The sequence below is a fragment of the Argopecten irradians genome, chromosome 6 (assembly GCF_041381155.1).
Source record: "Argopecten irradians isolate NY chromosome 6, Ai_NY, whole genome shotgun sequence".
Classification (NCBI taxonomy): Eukaryota; Metazoa; Mollusca; class Bivalvia; order Pectinida; family Pectinidae; genus Argopecten; species Argopecten irradians.
Genome location: NC_091139.1, coordinates 34,959,734 through 34,983,505, shown reverse-complemented (window position 1 = coordinate 34,983,505; position 23,772 = coordinate 34,959,734). Strand labels below are relative to the sequence as shown.

At 35.8% G+C, this 23,772-nt stretch overlaps 1 protein-coding gene and 1 pseudogene across 1 annotated transcript; both read right to left on the bottom strand.

Annotated features, from left to right (window-relative positions):
• Nucleotides 1-3: 3 nt before the first annotated feature.
• Nucleotides 4-2,360, bottom strand: LOC138326353 (ectonucleotide pyrophosphatase/phosphodiesterase family member 5-like; annotated as a pseudogene).
• A 6,948-nt stretch (nucleotides 2,361-9,308) lies between these two features.
• Nucleotides 9,309-23,719, bottom strand: LOC138326352 (ectonucleotide pyrophosphatase/phosphodiesterase family member 5-like). Its single transcript, XM_069272468.1, has 4 exons — nucleotides 23,481-23,719; nucleotides 11,687-11,943; nucleotides 10,436-11,166; nucleotides 9,309-9,948 (listed from the first exon to the last, which is right to left on the bottom strand). Exons 2-4 carry the CDS (start codon nucleotides 11,931-11,933, stop codon nucleotides 9,622-9,624), a joined length of 1,305 nt encoding a protein of 434 aa, XP_069128569.1. The 5' UTR covers nucleotides 11,934-11,943; nucleotides 23,481-23,719; the 3' UTR covers nucleotides 9,309-9,621.
• Nucleotides 23,720-23,772: the final 53 nt, after the last annotated feature.

The following is a 23,772-nucleotide window of genomic DNA, read 5'->3' as shown; positions in this document are numbered from 1 at the left end:
TCATTTAAATTTAATACATCCAAGCGCTACCAAGAGCGTTGACTTACATACACACATAGATATTTTATTGACAGACATGTTTGTTTACTTATATTGTTAAATTAGTTCTATTTAATCAGCCAAACAACAACTAACAAGATGACAGACAGGATGCTCAATCGACCGGAAGTACATGCAGCAGCGCCATCACATATCAGGTGACCTTTGTCGTACGGCTTCAGAAGCTCTGCAACGTTCGACAACGAACTATTGTTAGGTGAAGGCGTCATACTGAGTAATTCGCAGACCAAAGGGTAAATGTCTACTGCGTTCATAGGTGGAGCCGAGAAGTTTGACCGGAAGTTAGGGCCCATGGTCCGTGCGGAAGTTCCATCAGTATCCTGATACAAACACGAAGAACAAAGCGTCAATATTTGTATGAAGTGTGTCATTATCCAAGCGACGACTAATCCTTTGGAAGAGTACGATAAATCTTTAACAGCGTAAAAACAAAAACTTATTGAAGGAGTTTAAACAAAAATCTTCTGAAACTAAACATATCAGTCCTGCCTTATTGGTATTAGCTATCATATACTTAGCATACATAATCCCACAAAGGTATTAATAATTAACATTGTAAAACTGGCCTAGAGTGTACCGATTGCTTTGGTGCTTTGTTTGACAAATGGTCATCTCTGTTTTGCTGTAGTTGGAACTGTATCCAAGACATGTTGCGCTAAGTCAACATTTGTACACCATGGAAACCACACAGCATAATAACCTATTGACTCTGACTCTTCATTTATTCCTAAACAAAAATGAACCAAAAAACAAATATGTTTGACATTAACGTTCGTAAAAATAAAAGTCTTGACATAAATTTTATTGTCAATATTATGCTTACATTTGTAATGGTCCATCCCTCATCTGCCAATACGAAGATCGGCATTATCCGCCTGTTGTTCTGATAGTGGAATATGTCTGGTATATCTGCTTTTCTGTAGGCCGTTAAATTGGGATGGCTATTTATAGCCCTCAACACAACGTCAGCATGACCCTCAGCTGGAAGCACGTGCATGTACGCACCGATTTCGATTGTCAATTGGATATATGACTTATTAACTAAGCTGTATATATCAACAAGTCTCGTTTTGTAATCTACTTCGGTCATTCCATGGTCACTTACAAGGATTAGATTTACTTTATCTTGGAGTCCATTTACGGCCATTTTGTCAAAGATCGTTCCAAGAAATTTATCCATTTCCACAACAATGCTTTCAATTTCTTTAGAATTATTGATATTTTTGATAATTATTTTTTGAATATTGATAATTATCGGATATTGCCCTGTCCGATCTGGTTCGTGGAAGTAGGTAGACACGAAATTAAATTTCTTTCTTTTTAGCAGATTTAAAGAAATATCTATTCTTTGTTCAAAAGACATAGATTTATCATATTTGCACCACTTATTAGGATGCATTTCCTGGACTGTAACCTCACTTCCGGACCAGAACACAGTACCGGAAGTAAGACCACTTTTTCGGGCTGTTATCCATAGAGGTTCTCCCGCATCCCACCATTTTGAGTCGTTAGTCATTGTGGTAAAGTACTCGCAAATTTCCGGATCATACATTTTATTTCCCACTATACCATGGCTTTCAGAGTACATTCCTGTGATAAATAAGATATCAAATCGTATTGAAACGTACATATTATGCAGCTGACGCCTATCTTTCTGTAAAATAATATATTTATCACTGAAGTGTTGCAGAACGGTCAAATCATACATTTGATATCTAATATCTGCGTTTACATATATAATGATAACAATTATTTATTTTTTGAGGAATTCAATATAAAGATATGTGAACTAGATAAATTGTCTTCTTTAAACTACAAGCACGGACCATACCTGTAATAATACTGTAGTGAGTTGGAAAGGACTTGGTAGCGAAAGTACTGTTCAAATTTTGCTCTGACGCCATTTCGAGCCATCCTGGCAAAGTTTGGAGTAGCTGCTTTCTCGGGGTAGTCATACCTGAACCCATCCATTGACACAAGGAAAAAACCCTGGTCGGCGTATGTTTTTTTTTTTTTTTTTTTTTTTTTTTTAACATTTTCTACATTATTTTCTACATTTTCCGGCTGTTTTTCCAGTGTAGAACACTATCATCATTATCATGATGAACGCTGACCGAGCCATTATAGAATAGTTCCTGTCAAAAATTGCAGAATATATTTATATTTATGCTTTATTCTAATATCAATAACGATATTCTTATTTTAAATATCATGTTTCAAATAATAATAGCAATACAGCGTAACAGCCGTCAATGAATGATGAAGACGGAGAGAGCAGATGCCATTTTACCTGAAAAGTATTTGAAAATAATATTTCTGCATGTGATTATTAATTTGATGTTTTAATATTTACATGTATACTGTAATTGATTCATTTTCTTACCATGTGATATCTGCTATATCCATGAATAGGTATTCCATAATACATCAAATGCACCAAAGAAGGTATTCAAAATTACCAATTCTATCAAACATTTCAAATGTATCGAAACATAGCATATAAACGCGTTCACAACTTTCCCATGGTTAACAATATATTCTCATTCATTCATTTCGTTTAGAAATCTTTAGAAATAGACTTTTCCTGCTTACCAGCTGAAATGTTTTCATCACGGAAAATACTTATGCTTTCTTCATGTTTAAGCAAACTAATACAATACAGTATTCCCTTGTCGTTTTTTTTTCTGTTTAATATGATTAATAACATAATGGTAATGTACATGTTTGCTAAAACTTTCGCCAAACTAGTATACAGCATACGCCGTCCACTCAGGCACATTTCGTCTGCGTCGGAATGTAAAACAACACGAGTGGTTAAGATGTCCATATTGTATGTTTTACGTAATTAGTCCAAGTTTCATTTTTATGTAATGCTAGGTTTACACTTTGTTCCCGGCGACCACAGTAGCCTCGTTTGCCCGTGGAGTTTTGGCTATTTTTGTCTTTGTATTCAAGTTGAGCTAGGGCTTGTGAAGTTTGGCCACGGTCTTTTACGGATTACGTGGTGGACCGTGGATATAGGGGAAAGGGCAGTTCCAGGAGGTTAAAGGTACAACACGGCTTTTGAACGGTCTATCACGGATACGATCTGATGAGGTCTGCTACGTTTTACACGTTTTGATCAAGCTCCGATACGTTTTTCACGGTTCGCGAAGGCTTACTAGGGAAGGAAGTCTGATGCCGTGCTTTTTAGAGCAAATGAAACAATATTTATTGTTGAAAATTTAATTTAAAAGACGTTTTTATTATAAAATGAGTTAAATGAAAAGAAAATTTAAACTGTATTTGGTAAAGATATATAATTATTATATATTTAATATATTGTATAGCATTTAAGTAACACAATAGGCAGCAGATATGCAACTGCTCAACAGTTACTATTCCAGAACTCCCCAATAAAATTGCCAATGCCTAAATACTTCTCAAGACCTCTTAAATGAGATCATAGAAATAATTACCCCAGACATCGAGATATATGAAACAATTTACTATTCTTTAATCTGACCTAGACTTAAGCTAACATTGTTTGAGGGTTTGAGAAAAACAACCCCTGACATGTTTTCAGATATGGTTCTATTTAAATTATTTTGTGTTGTACCTAAACAACTTCATTTTGCTGATTCTTGCTATTAATGCACCAAATTAGCGTGCACGTGCTTGTAGGGGCCATTTTGATTCTGCGGTTGGATATGAGTAGTTAACAATGATGTTATATTGCTTGCAATGTAATCCCGTAATCGGACGCAATACGCCGTATCACGTCTGGCTTTCAACCGCTACAAGCCGTGATGTGCCTTGAAAAAACGCATCGAATAGGATATCATCCACCTTGGCTTGCCGTGAAAACTGTGAAAACCGTGAAAAACCTGGATAAAACGGCACAAAACGTGCAGCCAATCTGCATCAACCCTGAGAAAACGTGGAGAAAACGCAACAGAACGTCACAAAACTTGAAATCACCATGATATTCCAGGGAACTTGCTTGCTGCCCGTTCCACCACGGACCATCTTGAAGTTCTGTTACGGCTTCATATGCGCTGTTACGTTTTGTTATGTCAATCCCGTTTAATTACGTCCTGTGGCGTTCACCATCTGTACCATGACTGCCGTGGAAAATTTTTTGACATTTTAAAAATCTGGCACGGCACTCACGGTAATCACGGCCGCTCACGTTGGTCTATCACGTCCTTCTGCGTTGTCTCACGTTGTCTCGCGCTCACCACGTTTTGTCCACGCTGGCCTAAAACGGGGCTGCCAAGGCCGCCGAGTACTTAGTGTAAACCTAGCATTAGAGAGGGGAATTTGTATGTTCATTTGTTCCTATTTAACTTATCAAGTATATATTTCTTTACAGCTATATAATGACTAATCTTTGCTGCTGTATCGATTACTTTGTTTCAATTTCAATGGCGTGATAGTGTGTGCATGTGAATATACTTTATATCCGCTATAAACCTGTTATTCCGCCCGTACTTAGATTCTTTATAAACATGTCTTATCATCTTAAAGGCATACAACATTGGTCGTACATTTGCGATCATGTTTATACATGACAGCCTCGTTTCGGGCCACCGTGGACAAAACGGGGTGACCGTTAGACAATGTTAGGAATCTAGGTAAATCAGTACTTCACAAGAAGTCGAGTCGAATAAATATTTTAGTTTTAGATATTTTTAAAGATTTAACGTAGGCTGTGATAATCATTTCAGATATGTCATCGAAGAGGTCTAGAGTTTCATGTATGCTTAATAAGTCAATTGTAACTTCGTTGGGAACTTTTCATATGATAACCGAAAATGTTACGCAAATGATGCCCCTTTGTGTGGCTAATTAAGCTGTTAAGCTTTTCTTTCATAATTACTCATTTTGTTGTTATTACCTATTTTTGAAATGCCCAACATCAGACTTCCATCCCTCGTCAGCCATGGAGGACCGTATAAAGGTATAAGAGCTTGATTAAATATGCTAAACGTAGGGACCTCATCAGATCGTTACGGGCCTATGGAGAACGTAGTTGTAGCCGTGGTATAGCACAGACCAAAATGTAGTGGCCATCTTTAACCTCCGGTAACAGACTTTCCCTTGTCCCAATGACCAGTAATCCGCAAAAGATCGAGGCAAAACGTAGCAAGACCCAGCTCAACTTAAATACAGAGACAAAATAGTCACAACTCTACGACGAACTCCGTAGCCGCCGGGCACATAATGTAAATAACTATGTAAGACTCAGAATGAAAAAGATATTCTATTTCCATGGAGTCTGGGCGACGTCAACATTCCAATCGTTGAGGAAGCCACTCATTTAGGAATACTCCATCACAACAATCCCAACAAATCTGCCCCTATTACCATTCAGAAAAACATAAAAAAAGGCAAAGGTGCGCTTTACAGTCTTATGGGAACAGGACTACACGGAAATAACGGGTTAAACCCAACAACCAGCCTACATATCCTAACTACATATATTATTCCAATTCTTACACATGGCCTGGAGGTGTTACCACCATCAAGCAATGTACCGATTCCCCTGGAAAGGCAATTCCGTAAAGTACTGAAACAGATCATTCTCATTGGAACGATCCCCTTGGTCGCTAGGATACATACCAACGCCCTAAATATGTTGGGATGTATCTGTCTATCTACATCGCTTGAAAGGGACATACTACTCCGACATGTACTGCTAACGAAAACCAAGAGAACATAACAGCCTAGTATTGCTGATCTTCTGGATACCTCATTCCGATATGCTGCCTGGAAATCCAAGGGTAAAACAAACATCAGAAGATACAGGGAATCGCTTATTGTATCAAAGCCAAAGTATCTCAATACCTTGAAATATCGCAACATCGAAAATTACAAGTCAGGCACGCTGCATCAAGTCATGGCCTATGTCTCATCAAACAGAGGAGACATCAAGTCATGGCCTATGTCTCATCAAACAGAGGAGACATAGAACGGATGGTTCTATGTCGTCTATAAGGAACTTTCATACTGAAGAAAAGTTAATAGGAAGGTCAGCAACCGTCAATGTAGAACTTGTCTTAGACTGCTCCGGAAACAGAGACTTAAATAGAGACATTATCTTTAAGGTCGAACTCATCACGCGCAGAATATGCTTCGCTCTTCACCAACGCCGATTGGAAATTACGACAAATCTACCAATCAACAAAAAAGGGGGCTATGACACAAATTCGATTATGACTAATCTAACTGGGTGATCCTGCAGTGCACATATACCCACTTCTGCTTTAATAAGAGACTATGTATCAATCAGCTGTAAAGTGGAGTCACAAAATATATTAACAACCCATGAACTTTAACTGTGACCCTATATCCCCTGTGTGTGTAATCCTGTATATGTATAATCTATGACCGGCTACAAAGTATGTGTTCACGCATGCTCATTGTGTATAACTAATCCATAAACTGTATATAGTCCTGTATTTCGTCATTTATACTGGATCATCACTTCATTGACGGGCCAAAGGGACCCGAAAAACTTGATCTGAAATAGTATTAAAATCAACAACGTGGGTTAGATAGATAATTCACCTGTTGGAATCGCACAGACACTCTGCAGTATGCTCCTACAACGGAGGGAATTTCTAAAGAACAAGAACAACATAGCATAATCGAAGCTACGAACACTCTTTTTTACTCTTTATTTTAGTACTAAGTGTTTTGAGTAGGAAAATGCCAATGCGATGTGTTTTAAGTATGTTCAGATATAGTTTTGATCTGAATTTTTTCAGTCGAATGGATTAATACTCGCAATATAGTAAAAACAAATAAGAAGCTAATGGAAAGGCGTCTACTTACCAATGTTGTACTCCCCTCAATCAAAGTTACTCGTATGTTTGCTGCTCACAGAAGCACACACTTGTAGTAGATCAGAGGTACTGATTCAGTTCGTTATTACTGTCCTTGTCAACAAGTGCTACTGGTCCTAGTAAAGCTAATACAATAAAGTTACTATGTCAGCTATAAATTCGTGCAAAGTACACAGATGGATCCCCCTAGTCTGAGTGTGAGAACGGAAATACGACTAATAAATCACTGATCGTTGCAAGATCATGTCATTTTACCGTCACAAAATTTGCAATTCACAATGTCGGGGCACTATACAGGAATCATATGTGTATTTTCCCTGTTCTTCTACACATATATGAAATCTGAAGTCTCATTCAGAACCTTCTTTGATGAAAGTAAGGTTGGTTCTTATTAATGTGGAATGGCTTAGTTAACATTCAATTAACAGCCATAAGGCTATTCAAAGATGGACTTTCCTGTATCTTTTCGTTTACAGCTTTCTTTGTCATATATGGCACAAGTCTGAAAGCTTCACTCTTGCATGCAGCTGTCATTTCTTCATTCCATCCTGCTGTTCTTTCTTTCTCAGCTGTGCGTCGCTATCTTTTCGTTGCTTCTAACAAACCATGACAACACTGCTCAGTAATATTGTTACTCTATTTCTTCAAAATATTCCCAATATAACAGCAATGGTTCTTTTTGCCATTGCAATCTTCTCCGCTCCATTCTAAGACTTTACATTGCTTATTGGACTTATGTTCATATTGTCAATCTTTTCATAGAGAGTTTGTGTAATGGAATGTGTCTGCCATCATCTCGTATGTCTTGTTCATTTTCGATTTCAGTAAACCATACTGTTCTTATTAGTGACAGAAATTGCAACCTGAGCTCGGTAACGCTGCTGATTATCCTGAATTATATTGTCGCTTTTGTGCCTCTTAGTCTTAATCTATTGTAATTCTTCCTTCTTTTTAGATTTCTTGATATTCAGTAGTAGAAGTTTTCTTTTTAAATCCAATCACCTTCTACTTCTACAAAGAAAATTCAGTCTTACAACTGAAGCAATTGCAAAGGAAAATGTCGTTACCTTTCATGCATACAAGAATTGGACACAGCTAATTTGTCTACCCATATAAGATTTTCGGGAGGAACAAAACCAGAACAAGGTAGTCATTTGCCAATTTGAATTTTGGATTTTGTGCTGAAGTATTCAATTCAATCGGGAGATTTTTACCTTATTACTCTTTTTCATAGCGCACATATGATTACTTAGTATCATACAATATAAAAACACATAGTGGGTGAATGGATGAGATGGCCAGTCACGTGACAGCTTTCAGAATCTAGAAAGTAAATATGGGATGCGTGATAAAGTGTTTAAATTATTATATGGGCAATGTTTTGATTACAAGACGCTTGTGGTTAATTCTACCAAAAAATGATGATATCACCAGCAAGACTATTCATCTGGTCACCAAGAACGGAGTTCTCCCTTTTTTATTCCTACGAACAGCTTAAATAAAGATGAATAGTCTTTATCATATCTTATGGATGCATATACAGGACATACCAGATATTTCTATAGTCTGTTTCAAGATAAAACATATTAGCGACCGTCATGAAGTTGACTTAACTGCATGGTTACTGATGGAAGAATTCAGATTCGAGACGTTAAATATTATGGTACCCATGAGGTTGAAGCTTTGTAAAACTGGGTTTATTTCATATGGTCATAGTCAATGCTACCAGGTGATGTAAAACCCTATTTGAACCTGATGTTTAAGTTGCTTTCAGTCTCCAAAAAGATCTTGTTTTGTTTCATACCTATAAATTAGTAGTATATAAGACATCAAGCAATGCTTTTTAGCTCGAAGGCCTTTAAGCATCGGTATTTCCTTCCTTATTAAGTTATTTTCACTTTTATGGAAAGCCTTCAATGGTTTTTTTGGCTACAATGAGCAATTTTGCTATATGATAGAAGGTATTTAAGTTAGGAAAACTAAAAAAAGAAAATATCAAAACAAAATTATCGCATGCTTCTTCCTTGTCTTGCACCCTATTTCTGGGGTTAAATATTAACAAGGACACCATTTTGGTGTTCAGTCTAATTGGGAAACACATCTATGTAAAAGTGTCATTGTACATTTTACATAAGATTCATTGATATAGGATGCAATGGTCATAAAAGATAAGATTCATCAAATTAAAACTAATTTGATATACTTTATAATATAGGGACAAATGCAATAAATTGATTAGGTTTTTAGAAATTTGCAAATGTGTATCTATACATAGCCTTTGGATCAGTCGGGGTAATGTTGACCGTTTACAGGACACCAGGCAACGAGTTGTGTTATACCAGACAAGTATGCATGTCCTGTAGGGTATCGTGGCTTCAGTTGGTCAGGTATTACATTGATAGACATTAACGCATGATATCTCGGTAATAAATGTAATAAATGTTTTAATTGTGTACTTAATTCGACTCCAAAGAACTCCAAATAAACATATCAAACTACAAGGTGGAGTTCTACACGACAGCACACAGAAACAGCAACAAACACAGAAAACCTTTCAACATTACATTTCAAACACCCGAAAAGAAGAAACAGTTATCACTTTAAAAATTTGATATATTCTTTTCTGTTCTACTATCACACATCCAAGCGCTATCAAGAGCGTTGACTTATATACACACAGATATGGTGTAGTGACAGACATGTTTATTGACTTATATGTTTTAAAATTATTCTAATTAATCAGCCAAACAACAACTAACAATATGACAGACGGGATGCTCAATCGACCGGAAGTACACGCAGCAGCGCCATCACATATCAGATGATCTTTGTCATAAGGCTTCAAAAGGTCTGCCACGTTCGATAACGAACCATTGTTAGGTGATGGCGTCATATCGAGTAATTCACAAACCAAAGGGTAAATGTCTACTGCGTTCATAGGTGGAGCCGAGAAGTTTGACCGGAAGTTAGGACCCATGGCGTAGAATATCGGCTTCATGGACATCAGACTGTTATCATAGCCATGGTTGCCTTTCCCTGCGGAAGTTCTACTGGCATTCTGAAACATGTAGGAAGCACAGCGCATTATTGTCTGTATGGAATTTGAAATGTGCAAATATCCCAGCGAACGCTGTTTGGGATGAGCATGGATAATCTGTGATGGAACAAAGCATCACTTATTATGTATTCCTTTTGTGGAAAAATTTAGATATCAAAGTAGATATCAAAACATATTAACAACATATGTAACATGATATCTTATACAGCTTTTATGGTAAGAAGTCATGTATTATCGGTACAAGATATCATATGATCAACACTGTAGGTCTTGGAAGCCTAGGATGCAGCGCTTTGTTTCTCGAGAAACGTCCGGGTCTGTTCTGATGTAGTTGAAATCGTGGTCAACATGTACACCAAAGAATCCACACCATGCAGGAATGCAATGATTGTATTTGTTTCTTTAATAAATATTTATTTATAAACAATGTGCAACAATAAAACATTTGACCGATAAAGTTACTTTCGACATTAACTTTTGTACTTGCCCACGTAATGCTCCATCCTTCATTTGCCAATACGAAGATCGGCATTATCCGCCTGTTGTTCTGATAGTGAAACCTGTCTGGTATATCTGATTTTCTGTAGGCTGTGAAATGGGAATGGCTATTGATAGCACTAAACACAGCGTCAGCCTGACCCTCAGCTGGAAGCACGTGCATGATCGGACCACTGTCTACTGTAAGTTGGATCTGGGATTTATCCACTAAGCTGTATATTTCAACAAGTCTGTTAACATAATCGACTTCAGTCATTCCATGGTCACTTACTAGTATAAGATTTACTTTATCTTGGAGTCCATTTGCGATCAGTTTGTTCAAGATCGTTCCAAGTAATGTATCCATTTCCATGACCATGTCTTCGATTTCTCTAGAATTTGGTCCGTAAATATGCCCTGTCCGATCCGGTTCGTGAAAGTAGGTAGTTACGAAATTAAAGTTGTCGTTTTTAAGCATATTGATAGCAATATCTATTCTTTGGTCAAAAGTTATGGATTCGTTATATTTGTACCACTTATTAGGGTGCATTCCTTGGATTTGAGCCTCACTTCCGGGCCAGAATATAGTACCGGAAGTTAGACCGCGTTTCCGGGCCGTTATCCATAGAGGTTCTCCCGCATCCCACCATTTTGTCTCATGGGATCGCATCGAGAAGAATTGGTCAAATTCCGGATCATACATTGAATTCCCCACAATACCGTGGCTTTCAGAGTACATTCCTGTGTTGAACACGACATCAAATTCACTCATTATACAATAACATTCTAGCATCTGTTCTAAACTCTATCGGATTCATATTTCTGTATCCAAGTAGGAATGTCATTTCACACAATTCTGCTGCACTTTCAGTATTACACTTCAGAAGAAAAAAAATAATGTAGAAACGTAAAAAAGATATTCTTTTTTCTCTAGTATAAAATAAAGAAATTCAATTATGCTATGACCTTTGACTCCTGAAAATAACCATAAGCATAGTGAAAAATGATTGACTAAAAGCACCCCATATATATGCGGTTGACATCTTCCTGCAAAACTACATATTACTGAAGGGCAACAGAATGTTCAAATTGACATCATACCTTTGTAATCTAAAAACGTGTTTTACATATAATGACAACAATTATGACAACCTTCGTTTCTTTTTGCTTGCATATAATGATAACAATTATGACAACATTCGTTTCTTTATGCTTGCATATAATGATAACAATTATGACATATTCTGTTCACATAATGTACCTGTTACAAGGCTGTAATGAGTTGGAAAGGTCTTGGTAACGAAGGTACTGGTCATATATTCTGCTCTGACGCCATCTCGAGCCATTCTGGCAAAGTTTGGAGTAGCTGCTTTCTCGGGGTAGTCATACCTGAACCCATCCATTGACACAAGGAAAACCTGGTCGGCGTATTTTCTACATTTACTTGCTGCTTTTCCAGTGTAGAATACTATCATCATTATCACGATGAATGCTGACCGAGCCATCATGGAACAGTTCCTGTCAAAAATACCAGAATTACTTTCTTCATGCTTTATTCTTATACATGGGAATCAATAATTGTATTCTTATGATAGCATAACATATATAATTTGTCTTTATTTCATTTAGCAAATAGGCTAAAAAGCCTTTGTGCAAAACAAATACAGACATGACAATGGTAAACAGACTTTTCTGGAAAAAGGATGAACACTATATATATGTAAATAAAAAAAGAGAAACCAGCGAAAGGATGCTCACAACAAATATATCAATTTTCAAATAATATTGAATTTCTAACTTCATTAGCTCTGTGAACAAAGATAGCTAAATTTTTAACAATGCTACTATTTTCTGAAGTCAAGATATCTATAAATTTAGTCATATTAGGCCTAAACCAAAATGTCTTTTTTAACAGTTTTGATCTAATATCTACAAAATTAGGACATTCCAAGATAAAATGATATCCATCTTCAATTTTTGCACAATTAAAACAATATCTCGAATCGACTGGAATTGGATTAGGCTTACGCCACCGACCTGTTTCTATATACAATCTATGTGATGATGTTCTAATCTTCGTTAGAGCGTTTCTATATTTTTCAATATTTACAGTATCGAGATAACTCTTATATCCAAATTCATTTGTAAACAATAAATAACGTCTTGCCCTTGGCGAATCTACCAGCTCACTATGCCAGTTTTGTATAAAAATATCTTTAACTCTTGTTTGGAATTATTCTAAAAATACCTTTTCGTTTCCAACTTGTTGTTCTAACCAAACATAACCAAAACCATACGTACATAATAAATGTTTTACTAATTTTGCCCAGTTAATTATTCTACATGATTCAGCTTGTTGATAAAGTTCACCATAGACTGACTTCACCAATACATTTTTCTTATGATGGACAATCTGTAGCCAATACTTAATTATCTTAAAATATCTCTTGAGTTTTAGTGGCAAACATCCTAATTCTCCGTAAATAAAGTTGTTCTCTGTCGAAGTTTCCACTCCAAGGAATCTTTTACAAAACCTTAAATGAACGTTTTCTACTGCCAACCCAGAGTGAAAACCCCACACTTCACACTCATACCTCATTACGGGACATACTAATTTTTCAAATAAAGTATATGCATGTTTAGGTGAAAGGTTAATAAATTTTTGCAATTGTTTTTCCAGCTGAAAAAGTGATTTATTTCCTTGTCCCGCTAGAGTAAATTGGGTATCGGCAAATAACCCACTGGGTGAGAGTACTAAGCCCAAAAAAGAAAACTTTTTAACTATCTGCACCTCCTCTTCACCCAAATAGATATTTAAATCTTCTGGTAATCGACCACAGTTTCTGAAAATCATGACCTTGGTTTTCTAAACATTTACTTTTAATTTCCATCTATCACAATAACCGTGCAGAATATCCAGACCCTTTTGTAATCCAGTACTAGTGCAGGTCATCAAAGTGATGTCATCTGCATAAAGTAATATAAATAATTTCAAAAAATTTATTGACACCCCTTCAAAACCTTTTAAAATCAGCTATTCTTCAAGATCATTTACATACATTACAAAAAGAAATGGGGACAAACTTTCCCCTTGTTTTACCCCGGTTTCACATTCGTACTCGTCAGAAAGTTCATTATTAACTTTCACCCTAGCTTTTACTGATTGATACATTGACTTGACGATATCAAGCATCTTGCCTCGAATTCCCAATTTCAAAAACTTTAACTATAAGTTTTCCCTCACAACATAATAAAAGGCTTTCGAAAAATTAATAAAAGTACAATCAAAAGTTTTTCTATTATTAGTAAAACATGATATTAGGCCATGTAAAATAAAAATGTTGTCAATCGTACTATGACCAGCTCTAAAACCGGCCTGGGTATCTACATAAACACTGTATTTTTCTGCCCAGGTAGTTAACCTATTATTTAAAATTTTAAAAAGCTTACCAACCACACTTAATAAAGTAACACCTCTATAATTACGAACACCTGATTTGCTGCCCTTTTTATGAATGGGTATCACGTAACTCTCTGACCAAATAGTGGGGAATTCTCCCTTTCTAAAAATAGCATTGAATAACGCTTCGAGGTATGGGGTAAGTATGTTGCGCCCTCTACTCAAAAACTCGTTTATCACCAAATCAGGCCTTGCACTATTCCCGTTTTTAAGCCGACATAAAGCATCTGTGATTTCCTTTCGGTCTATGTTCATTAAACATTACTTGCAATTCACTATTTTCGTACCTATCAACATAATTTACTACATCTTCTTCGGGTGTAAAAAAAGGGTCGTCCGGATTATTAATTGAACTGAAAAAATTCGCAAACTCGTCGGCATCAATGTTGATATTGTTGGTTGCAGACGATAACTCTTTTAACAACGACCAATATTTTTTGGGATTGCTAGTTCTAAAATTCACTAATTTTGAAGTTTTATCAGCGTCGTAACTTAAACGACATTTCCTTGCTTCCTTTTTAAACTCATTTCTTGCTTTCATCATGTTAACTCGATTCTCATTAGTACTCTCTCTCCCGTATAAATTTAATTTTTTAAAAATACTGACCTGATTTCCTCACATTTTTTACTATACCAGGGAATACTATACTTCCTGCTATTACATGTACTTAATGACCTCACCGTGCGACCTAACTCGCCTGGTTTTTGACATAATTGGATCCGCTGCTTTACACAGAGCTTCATTAATTTTTTCAACAGCTTTATTTAAGTTACTGGTTTCTACTCCGACATTTTCAATTAAATATGTCATTTCGGACAACAGTAGTTGACAGTCCTCACCAAGCAATTTTGAATATACGCGTCACACATTTTCTGTTTCCACTTGTAATATTTTGAATACATTTCATTTGACTGCAGAGTGCTCACATTTTCGGTATCAGTTTGTAACGAGAACGAAATAGTCACATGATCACTGTATATGTTTGGTTGGCTAACCTGAAAATTAGTAAACAAAGGGAAAATACTCTGTGTTGACAACACATAATCAACTAGACTTTTTCCTGGCTCATTTATACAAGTAAAATCGCCAATTCCAGCGTCGTTTCCAATTCTACCATTCAAAATCCTTAACCCTGACCTTTTACAGATATCAATGAGTTTGTGACCGTTTTCATTCGTACTAGCTATATCTAATGAGTGACGAGGTATATTTATATTTGTAATGTAATCTTCACCCAAAGGAACGTAATCATTCTCATCAACTTCTATGTAATCTGGACACTTAGTCCTAGCTTGTCACATATAACTATAAAATCTATAGGATCTACATTATTATTCAGTATATTTAAATAATGATCATTTAATCGGTCAAGAGTATCCGCATTCATCAGCGCTCTTCTACCAGAATTAACAGACAGCACGTAACATAAACATGGGAAAATATCTCTCTCAAAACCAAAGAAATCATTTGAAAGTTGCATAATGATAATATCATCAGAATCCTTGTTAACAATTTTGATACCCTGTGAGATTGTATCTCTTACATATACAATAATACCACCAGAGTCTCTTTTAGTATTTTTAACATATTCAGTTCTATGCAGGGAAAAACACGTAACATTTTCAACCTCAATATCCCGCAATGGAGACGTCCACGTCTCGGTAAACAAAATAATGTTATTAACATCAATAAGTTTTTTTTTTTAAATCGCTGTTCAGTTTGTTACTTCTCTTAGTAACTAACCTCAGGTAAACAAGTATAATGCTGTCCTTACCCGCGCACGCGCACGTGCAACCTTCGCTAACCTAGTCACTGTCCGAGTCTCCGCCCCTTGCCGCTTCCATTGGCTCGCTTCCTTGTCTTTCGGACCAATCAGTAGACGCCCGTCGCTGTAGAATTTTGTCCCATTCGGGAAACGCGTCCTTGACGACATTGCCCTTCACGATCAGCTTAGCTGGAAAAACTATCTTTGCGTCTTCATTATTCCTTCTTGCCGTCCTGAGATCCTTCAACAGTTTCTTACGCGCGGTTTGAACTTCCTTTGGGTAGTCTCTACCAACCCCGAAACCTGTATCTTTGAGGCATTTCACTTCAGACATAATTTTTTCAGTGTCGGTATAGTCACGGAAACCCGCGATTAGTGGGCGTGGTTTAACCTGTCCATCATTTTCACCACGTACTCGGCCGGGATTCCCTACACGATGTGCTCTTTGGATAAACATGTCTTCACCTTCACTGATATTCAGCATTGTTTTCATAAAGTTTTTAACAACATCTATGCCTCTTTCACCTGCTGAATACGGAACACCGTAAAACAACAAATTGTTCCGACGAGTTCTCGCCTGCAAATCCATTGCTCTATATTCCAGATATTTCATTCTGTCTTCTAAATTATCAATATTTTCCTGTATGCTTTCAGTGTCCTCTACGGCTATATCAACTTGTTTACTGACCTTGTTCAGGACGACTCCAATACCGTCGAGCTTCATAAGCTCTCCCATCATAACACTCAGTTTCTCATCTACAGACATAGATTCAAACTTTGATAAGCCCAGACCAGTGTCCACTTTACTGCCCCCTGTACTGTGCCGTTGCCGTTTGGAGGTGACCTTGACGAACTCGTCGTGGCCATTTTGATCTTCGTCGCTGGATGTGTCCTGGCCTTGTACAGAAAATCCACATTTCCCTGCTCTAGAACTGTTCAAAGCACAACTACCGCCACGTCCTCCTCTCGTTCGACAACCTCTTCTTCCACCAGTCATTTTTTTAGCAAATTTAAGCCACTTTAGCACCATAGATTAGCAATATTTCACCAGAGGTAATTTAGCGTGTGACCACTGTCGTGTCACGTGACATGTTTCAAACCATTATGACAATATGTAGCAGCTGTCAATGTATGAAAATAGAACAGATGTAATTACAATATTAACATTTCTGCATTTATTAGTATTTCAATATATTTACATCTCCATATAACAGGCTTCAATTTCTAACCATGTATATGTTATACATGAAATGTAACTGAGCAATACAATAAAGGTTTGTTTGTTTGATTAATTAACGTCCTATTAACAGCTATGGTCATGTAAGGACGGCCTCCCATGTATGCGGTGTGTTGCGTGTATGTTGTGCGAGGTGCATGTTTTGGGAGACTGCGGTAAATTCATGTTGTGTCTTCTTGTATAGTGGAACTATTGCCCTTTTTATAGTGCTATATCACTGAAGCATGCCGCGGAAGACACCAAACAACACAACCCACCCGGTCACATTATACTGACAACGGGCGAACCAGTCGTCCCACTCCCCGTTTGCTGAGCGCCAAGCAGGAGCAGAAACTACCACTTTTATAGACTTTGGTGTGTCTCGGCCAGGGGACAGAACCCAGAGCCTTCCTCACAGGGGCGAACGCTCAACGCAAGGCCAAAAGTGAGGCGGTGCCAAGGAAGGCATTAGGAAAGATAAAGTCAGTTAGGAAGAAAAGAAAAGATAAGATCCTAAATTTAGTCGCCTTTTACGATCATGCAATAGGGGCAGCAAGTACAATTCTAACGCCCTACCGACAAGAAAGGTACCAAACAAGATATTAACAATCACCGTCCTACATGTCTACTATCTAATATCTGAAAATGTATTGGAAAATGCATAGAAATGTATTTATAATTTTCTCGTGGAAAATAATATTCTCAATCAGGAAAACGCTGGTTAAAAAAAGATTTTATGACATTTTGCAGAGTTCAGTATAAATAAGTTTTATAGTGATAGTGAAAAGATATCGTTTTGGAGGGAATATCTTATTTTGAAATATCACACCCAAAATAAAATAAATGTATTACTGCTCAAACAATGTTAGAGGTTAACACAACCGGATATTTCTTAACATTGCGTCGTGTGACCTCTAACGAGCACGGCCATTGATTCCTGTTTTTAGACCACAGCTTATCAAAATGGTATTAAATGTATCAAAAGTCACATTTTATATGTTGTCGCTTACTTTTTGGAATTTAGATGTCATAAATACATATATTTACAAACTTTTTCTACAATTCAGTCCAAGAAGCAGTGATTAATGTATTTCTTAATTCACTCATAGTATTTTTACTTGTTTCGACCGCCATTCTAATTTTATTAGGAATATTGAGGTTTTATGAAAATAAGGAGTTATCTATACATGTTCGCAAAACAAGAGAAACGAAGTAAGCCTTACTTACATTATGCGTTTCGTTAAATTTAAATGTTGTGTTTTGTATTAACCAAAGCAGCCATAATTTTTTAATGAATTGAGCACATCGCCTTGCATACGTTATGTTAATATGGATTTAAAAATATATGGATGATGTCATACAAAATTATGCGCAGAACTGGATTAATATATAACCAACAAGTAAGTCAATCAGTAATCGTTTCTGTATCTTGTCATTTAAATTAGAAAATGAAAACATTGATATTTTTCATCCGTCCTATCAAAGTTTCTACCCACTTGATGAAATATAACTGATATTCATCAAGAAACAAGGAATATTCTTTATATAATATTAGCACATAATTAAATTTACTTACTTACATATTACAAAAGCTTTGATGATGTTAAGTACGTATGTTCCGTTTTTCATAGAGGTTTCGAAGACTTTTGATAAGGTTTAACATGAAAAACTATTTTAAAATATTTTAGTAGTAAAGTTTATTTACTTAAATAGCTTAGTGATATCTTACAGACAGAATTCATATTTGTATTAAATGGTCAGAACGCAGTTAAGCCAACTCGGTGTCCCTCGGGGTCCTATATTTGATCTTCATTGTTTTAAGACATGTTAATGGTATCGATATTGGAAGACATTAATAATTCACAGTTAAACCTGTCTATAATTACCAACTAAGGAGCCAAGAAAAATATATTTATACACAAGTGGTTTTTATACCCGTACACGGGGCACATTGTGTTGAAATTGACCATTTGGGGCACCAAGAAAGCGGTCTTATAAAGCAGGTGGTCTTTATACAGAGGTTGTCGCTAAGACAGGTTGACAGTATTTGCACATGACACGTTTCGCGCTTCAGAACTTACCAACCTTGGGTGTATTAATAACTTAAACAAATGGACTTTCGGCTCACTCATATTGCTCAAAGCGTTAGTTAGTAATGTTTACCCAACTAAACAGAACTTGTTGTATGCATTAAAATGCAGTTGTCATTATTCAACAACACGTTGACATAAACATCTTGGTATATTATTATCTTGGAACTTATGCAATTTATGCACATGTCTGATATTGCTGCAAAGGTTTATGCAATATTAAACATACATAACCCTACATAACGATCTTCAAACACCATAAATTTAACTGTTTACTCTCTGGCATTTGCAATCAGCATGAACCAGAATTTATTGAAAGAAATCGACGAAGGGTTGCCCTAATCAGCACAAGGGGTATGAGATTACTATTTATATAACACTTTTAACCGAGCTTGGTTGTGGGCTACTAAGTGATTTTTTAATGAAACATGATCTTTTCCCTTAATGTTTGAAACACCTCGTCCACTTTTTCATATCACGCTCTAAACTACAACTTTTAAATTTAGATGGACCCCTTCAAATTTCCTCAAAAACATTTTATCGCCAATCTTTCCTTTAAAAAAATCAAATAGAGACTGGAACAATCTCTCTGAACACTTTAGGAATAAATCAACCCCTACGCTTTTTCCCCCCAATCACATTCTTAAGTTTTGACTTCAAATTAAAATCCATTATGGGCAAATCATTGTAGATCAAATATGTTCCTCACTGCCGTCATCAGTCATAGATTGTCTTATACATTACATACTGTTATGCCTGTGCAGATACCGCTAAAGCAATTCTTTTCGTCATATGAATTTCATTCACGTTAAATGAATACAGAATTAGAACAACTACACAATAGTTCAATCGGTGACTTGTGTATCAATTTTAACATTTCAGAAATGGTTAATATATTTCATATTGCTAAAGTTACATAATTATATAAATCCTTAAAGCTGACAATACAAGTTCAAATCATTTTAGCGTTGATATATCTTTAAAATGGTTTACTGATGTCCTTTGTAATGTCTGTCATCGTTTCTAAGAAGACATTTTTGTCAAAGGCTACCTAGTTACCAGTTATGGAATCAGTGGATAAAGAAGGACGCGCTACCTTTCAAACTGGTTTTCGTTTTAAGGTAAAGTGTAGGGAAAAATGAAATAAAATATAATAATAATGATAACAATAAAAATGGTATAGTATTTGCCTAAGGGTAACCTCCGAACATACAAGCAATAAAAACCTAACCGTGCTATTTTGAAAGTTATCTTGGTTTTTTTTAATTGGAAAACGGAAATTAAAAAAAGTGGTATAATTTCTGAAATATCTATGCAAGTAGATAATTAATCTCGATCAAAGAGCATTTTACTATGCATTAGCAAATAGTTATGTGCATAAAAACATTTTGTCTAAAAAATGGTCATTTCAAAACAAAAAGAGGATAACTCAAAATATTGTAACAGGGTGAGATTAGTGTGTCGCAAGCAGGACTTTTTTTAACTTGTTTTTCCCCAGCTTTTAATATTTCATCAGGGAAATAGTTTTGGTATTCTGATGTTTAACACACTGCTATTGAAAGGGAACACATATGGCGTGCCGAACGGTGCAAAATTCAATAAGTAAAAACATTTGTGTAAAAAAAATTGTTTGTATTATTAATCATACACCATTTATTTTTTTTTATTTTTTTTTTCACACAGATATAAAATAAAATTACACATAAACATATGTTTTAACCAAGAAAATATTGAACATGAACTTTCTTTTTAGCTAAAAGTATAAACATTTACACAAAAATTGAAAATATTGAACACATATAGCAATATATTTAAAAAAAAACACACACACATGTTTTTACCTATTGATTTTGCAATGTTCGGCACGCCATAAACACCATTGCATTAACATAAGATTCGGTTCAAAAGAAAACGATCACCACTAGTGATTTTATCCCTCATGTGTTCTGCGCAGTATTACGGCGGTATGAATATTCTAATACATATATAACATCAGTAACGTTAATCTCGCTGACAATAAAAACACTGTGTGAAAGTTGCAAATCATAGCTAAGGAAAAAATCTGTTTATATCCGCTATAAAACTGTTTCTGTTACTCCCCTGGTATCTAAGATTATTTATAAACATATAGGCAAGACATTTGCAAAGTATATACCGTAGGTTTGCGATCATGTTTATACATATGTTTCTCGTCAAATCATGTACATAGCTAAGAATCACAATGACTGTTTAGGATAGCTGATTCAAACATTTTAAGCGAAGTCGCGAATATTCTCTTTATACTCTTTAATAAAGTACGAACTTCTGAGTGGCAAAGCTACACCACAAAGCGTTGCTAAATGTTATGATGATCCATTTTGATATGTTATCTTTCTTCTCTTGATGGATTAGGCTAGTTACTGCTGAACGGTGGTAAGCTAAGACAGAACAGGATCTAGGAGTCGTCTTTAAAATTAATAGATACATAGATAAAACAGACGACTCTTCCCGCTCTTCTACATCCTTTTACTCTTCCTACTCCGCTTGTATCTGTTCTCGTATCCGGAAACGATGCTATCGTAAAGGTACGTTTAACCCCCTTAAACATAATCTAAACCTTAATGTTAAGATGAAACGTAATCTGAATGTTTTCCGTAAAATGGAACTTTTACAGATGCAAATACAAAATTTAAAACTGATTTATTCAAACAAACAGAGACAGAAGGACATTGGCATTGTAAATTCGTTCATTTACTTTAAGTCTCTGTAGTTTTCATTCATCTTTCAGCAACATAACATAATAACGGACTGAAGAAGGCCCTATAGTGGCTGAATATATATTCCATAGAAATGATTTTGATTTTACTTTGAATTTATTTTGGCCTTTTATTTCGGATCATTAATATACTAGCTTTATACCGTTTTTCCTCATTATAACAAATATAAAGTCATCTAAGATTATTTATAAACATATAGGCAAGACATTTGCAAAGTATATACCGTAGGTTTGCGATCATGTTTATACATATGTTTCTCGTCAAATCATGTACATAGCTAAGAATCACAATGACTGTTTAGGATAGCTGATTCAAACATTTTAAGCGAAGTCGCGAATATTCTCTTTATACTCTTTAATAAAGTACGAACTTCTGAGTGGCAAAGCTACACCACAAAGCGTTGTTAAATGTTATGATGATCCATATTGATATGTTATCTTTCTTCTCTTGATGGATTAGGCTAGTTACTGCTGAACGGTGGTAAGCTAAGACAGAACAGGATCTAGGAGTCGTCTTTAAAATTAATAGATACATAGATAAAACAGAGGACCCCTCCCGCTCTTCTACATCCTTTTACTCTTCCTACTCCGCTTGTATCTGTTCTCGTATCCGGAACGATGCTATCGTACAGGTACGTTTAACCCCCTTAAACATAATCTAAACCTTAATGTTAAGATGAAACGTGATCTGAATGTTTTCCGTAAAATGGAACTTTTACAGATGCAAATACAAAATTTAAAACTGATTTATTCAAATATATCAAGCAGAGACAGAAGGACATTGGCATTGTAAATTCGTTCATTTACTTTAACTCTCTGTAGTTTTCATTCATCTTTCAGCAACATAACATGATAACGGACTGAAGAAGGCCCTATAGTGGCAAATATATATTCCATAGAAATGATTTTGATTTTACTTTGAATTTATTTTGGCCTTTTATTTCGGATTATTAATATACTAGCTTTATACCGTTTTTCCTCATTATAACAAATATAAAGTCATGGGATCAAGGGTATGTATCAATCATTCTAATATATTTTTAAAAATAGATTTAATTAATTTAGATTTGATATTATTTTTGCACTAAGCAAAAGTTGATATTCACAATTTAATAAAATAACCAATCCATGAACGTTAAAAAAGACGTATACTTACCAATGCTGTACTCCTCTCGATCATATTCCGTTAAACAAGACGTATACTTACCAATGCTGTACTCCTCTCGATCATACTCCGTTAAACAAGACGTATACTTACCAATGCTGTACTCTTCTCGATCATATTCCGTCAAACAAGACGTATACTTACCAATGCTGTACTCCTCTCGATCATATTCCGTTAAACAAGACGTATACTTACCAATGCTGTACTCCTCTCGATCATATTCCGTTAAACAAGACGTATACTTACCAATGCTGTACTCCTCTCGATCATATTCCGTTAAACAAGACGTATACTTACCAATGCTGTACTCCTCTCGATCATATTCCGTTAAACAAGACGTATACTTACCAATGCTGTACTCCTCTCGATCATATTCCGTTAAACAAGACGTATACTTACCAATGCTGTACTCCTCTCGATCATATTCCGTTAAACAAGACGTATACTTACCAATGCTGTACTCATCTCGATCATATTCCGTTAAACAAGACGTATACTTACCAATGCTGTACTCCTCTCGATCATATTCCGTTAAACAAGACGTATACTTACCAATGCTGTACTCCTCTCGATCATATTCCGTTAAACAAGACGTATACTTACCAATGCTGTACTCCTCTCGATCAAAGTTACTCCCGTGTTTGCTGCTCACATAAGCACACACTTGTAGTCGATCAGAGGTACTGATTCAGTTATTACTGTCCTTGTCAACAAGTGCTACTGGTCTTAGTAAAGCTAATACAATAAAGTTAATATGTCAGCTATAAATTCGTGCAAAGTACACAGATGGATCTCCCTAGCCTGAGTGTGAGAACGGAAATACGGCCGCGGCCTTGGGTAGGCCTCAGTTTCTTAAAAATCACTAGTCGTTGTAAGATCGTGTCCCTTATCAAAA

What these genes read in the sequence shown, in the direction of transcription:
- LOC138326352 (XM_069272468.1), bottom strand. Translation starts at nt 11,933, where the DNA reads ATGATGGCTCGGTCAGCATTCATCGTGATAATGATGATAGTATTCTAC. An exon ending in TCATTACAGCCTTGTAACAG is followed by an intron (nt 11,167 to 11,686) that starts GTACATTATGTG and finishes TGTTCAACACAG; the next exon opens with GAATGTACTCTGAAAGCCAC. An exon ending in AAGGATGGAGCATTACGTGG is followed by an intron (nt 9,949 to 10,435) that starts GCAAGTACAAAA and finishes TACATGTTTCAG; the next exon opens with AATGCCAGTAGAACTTCCGC.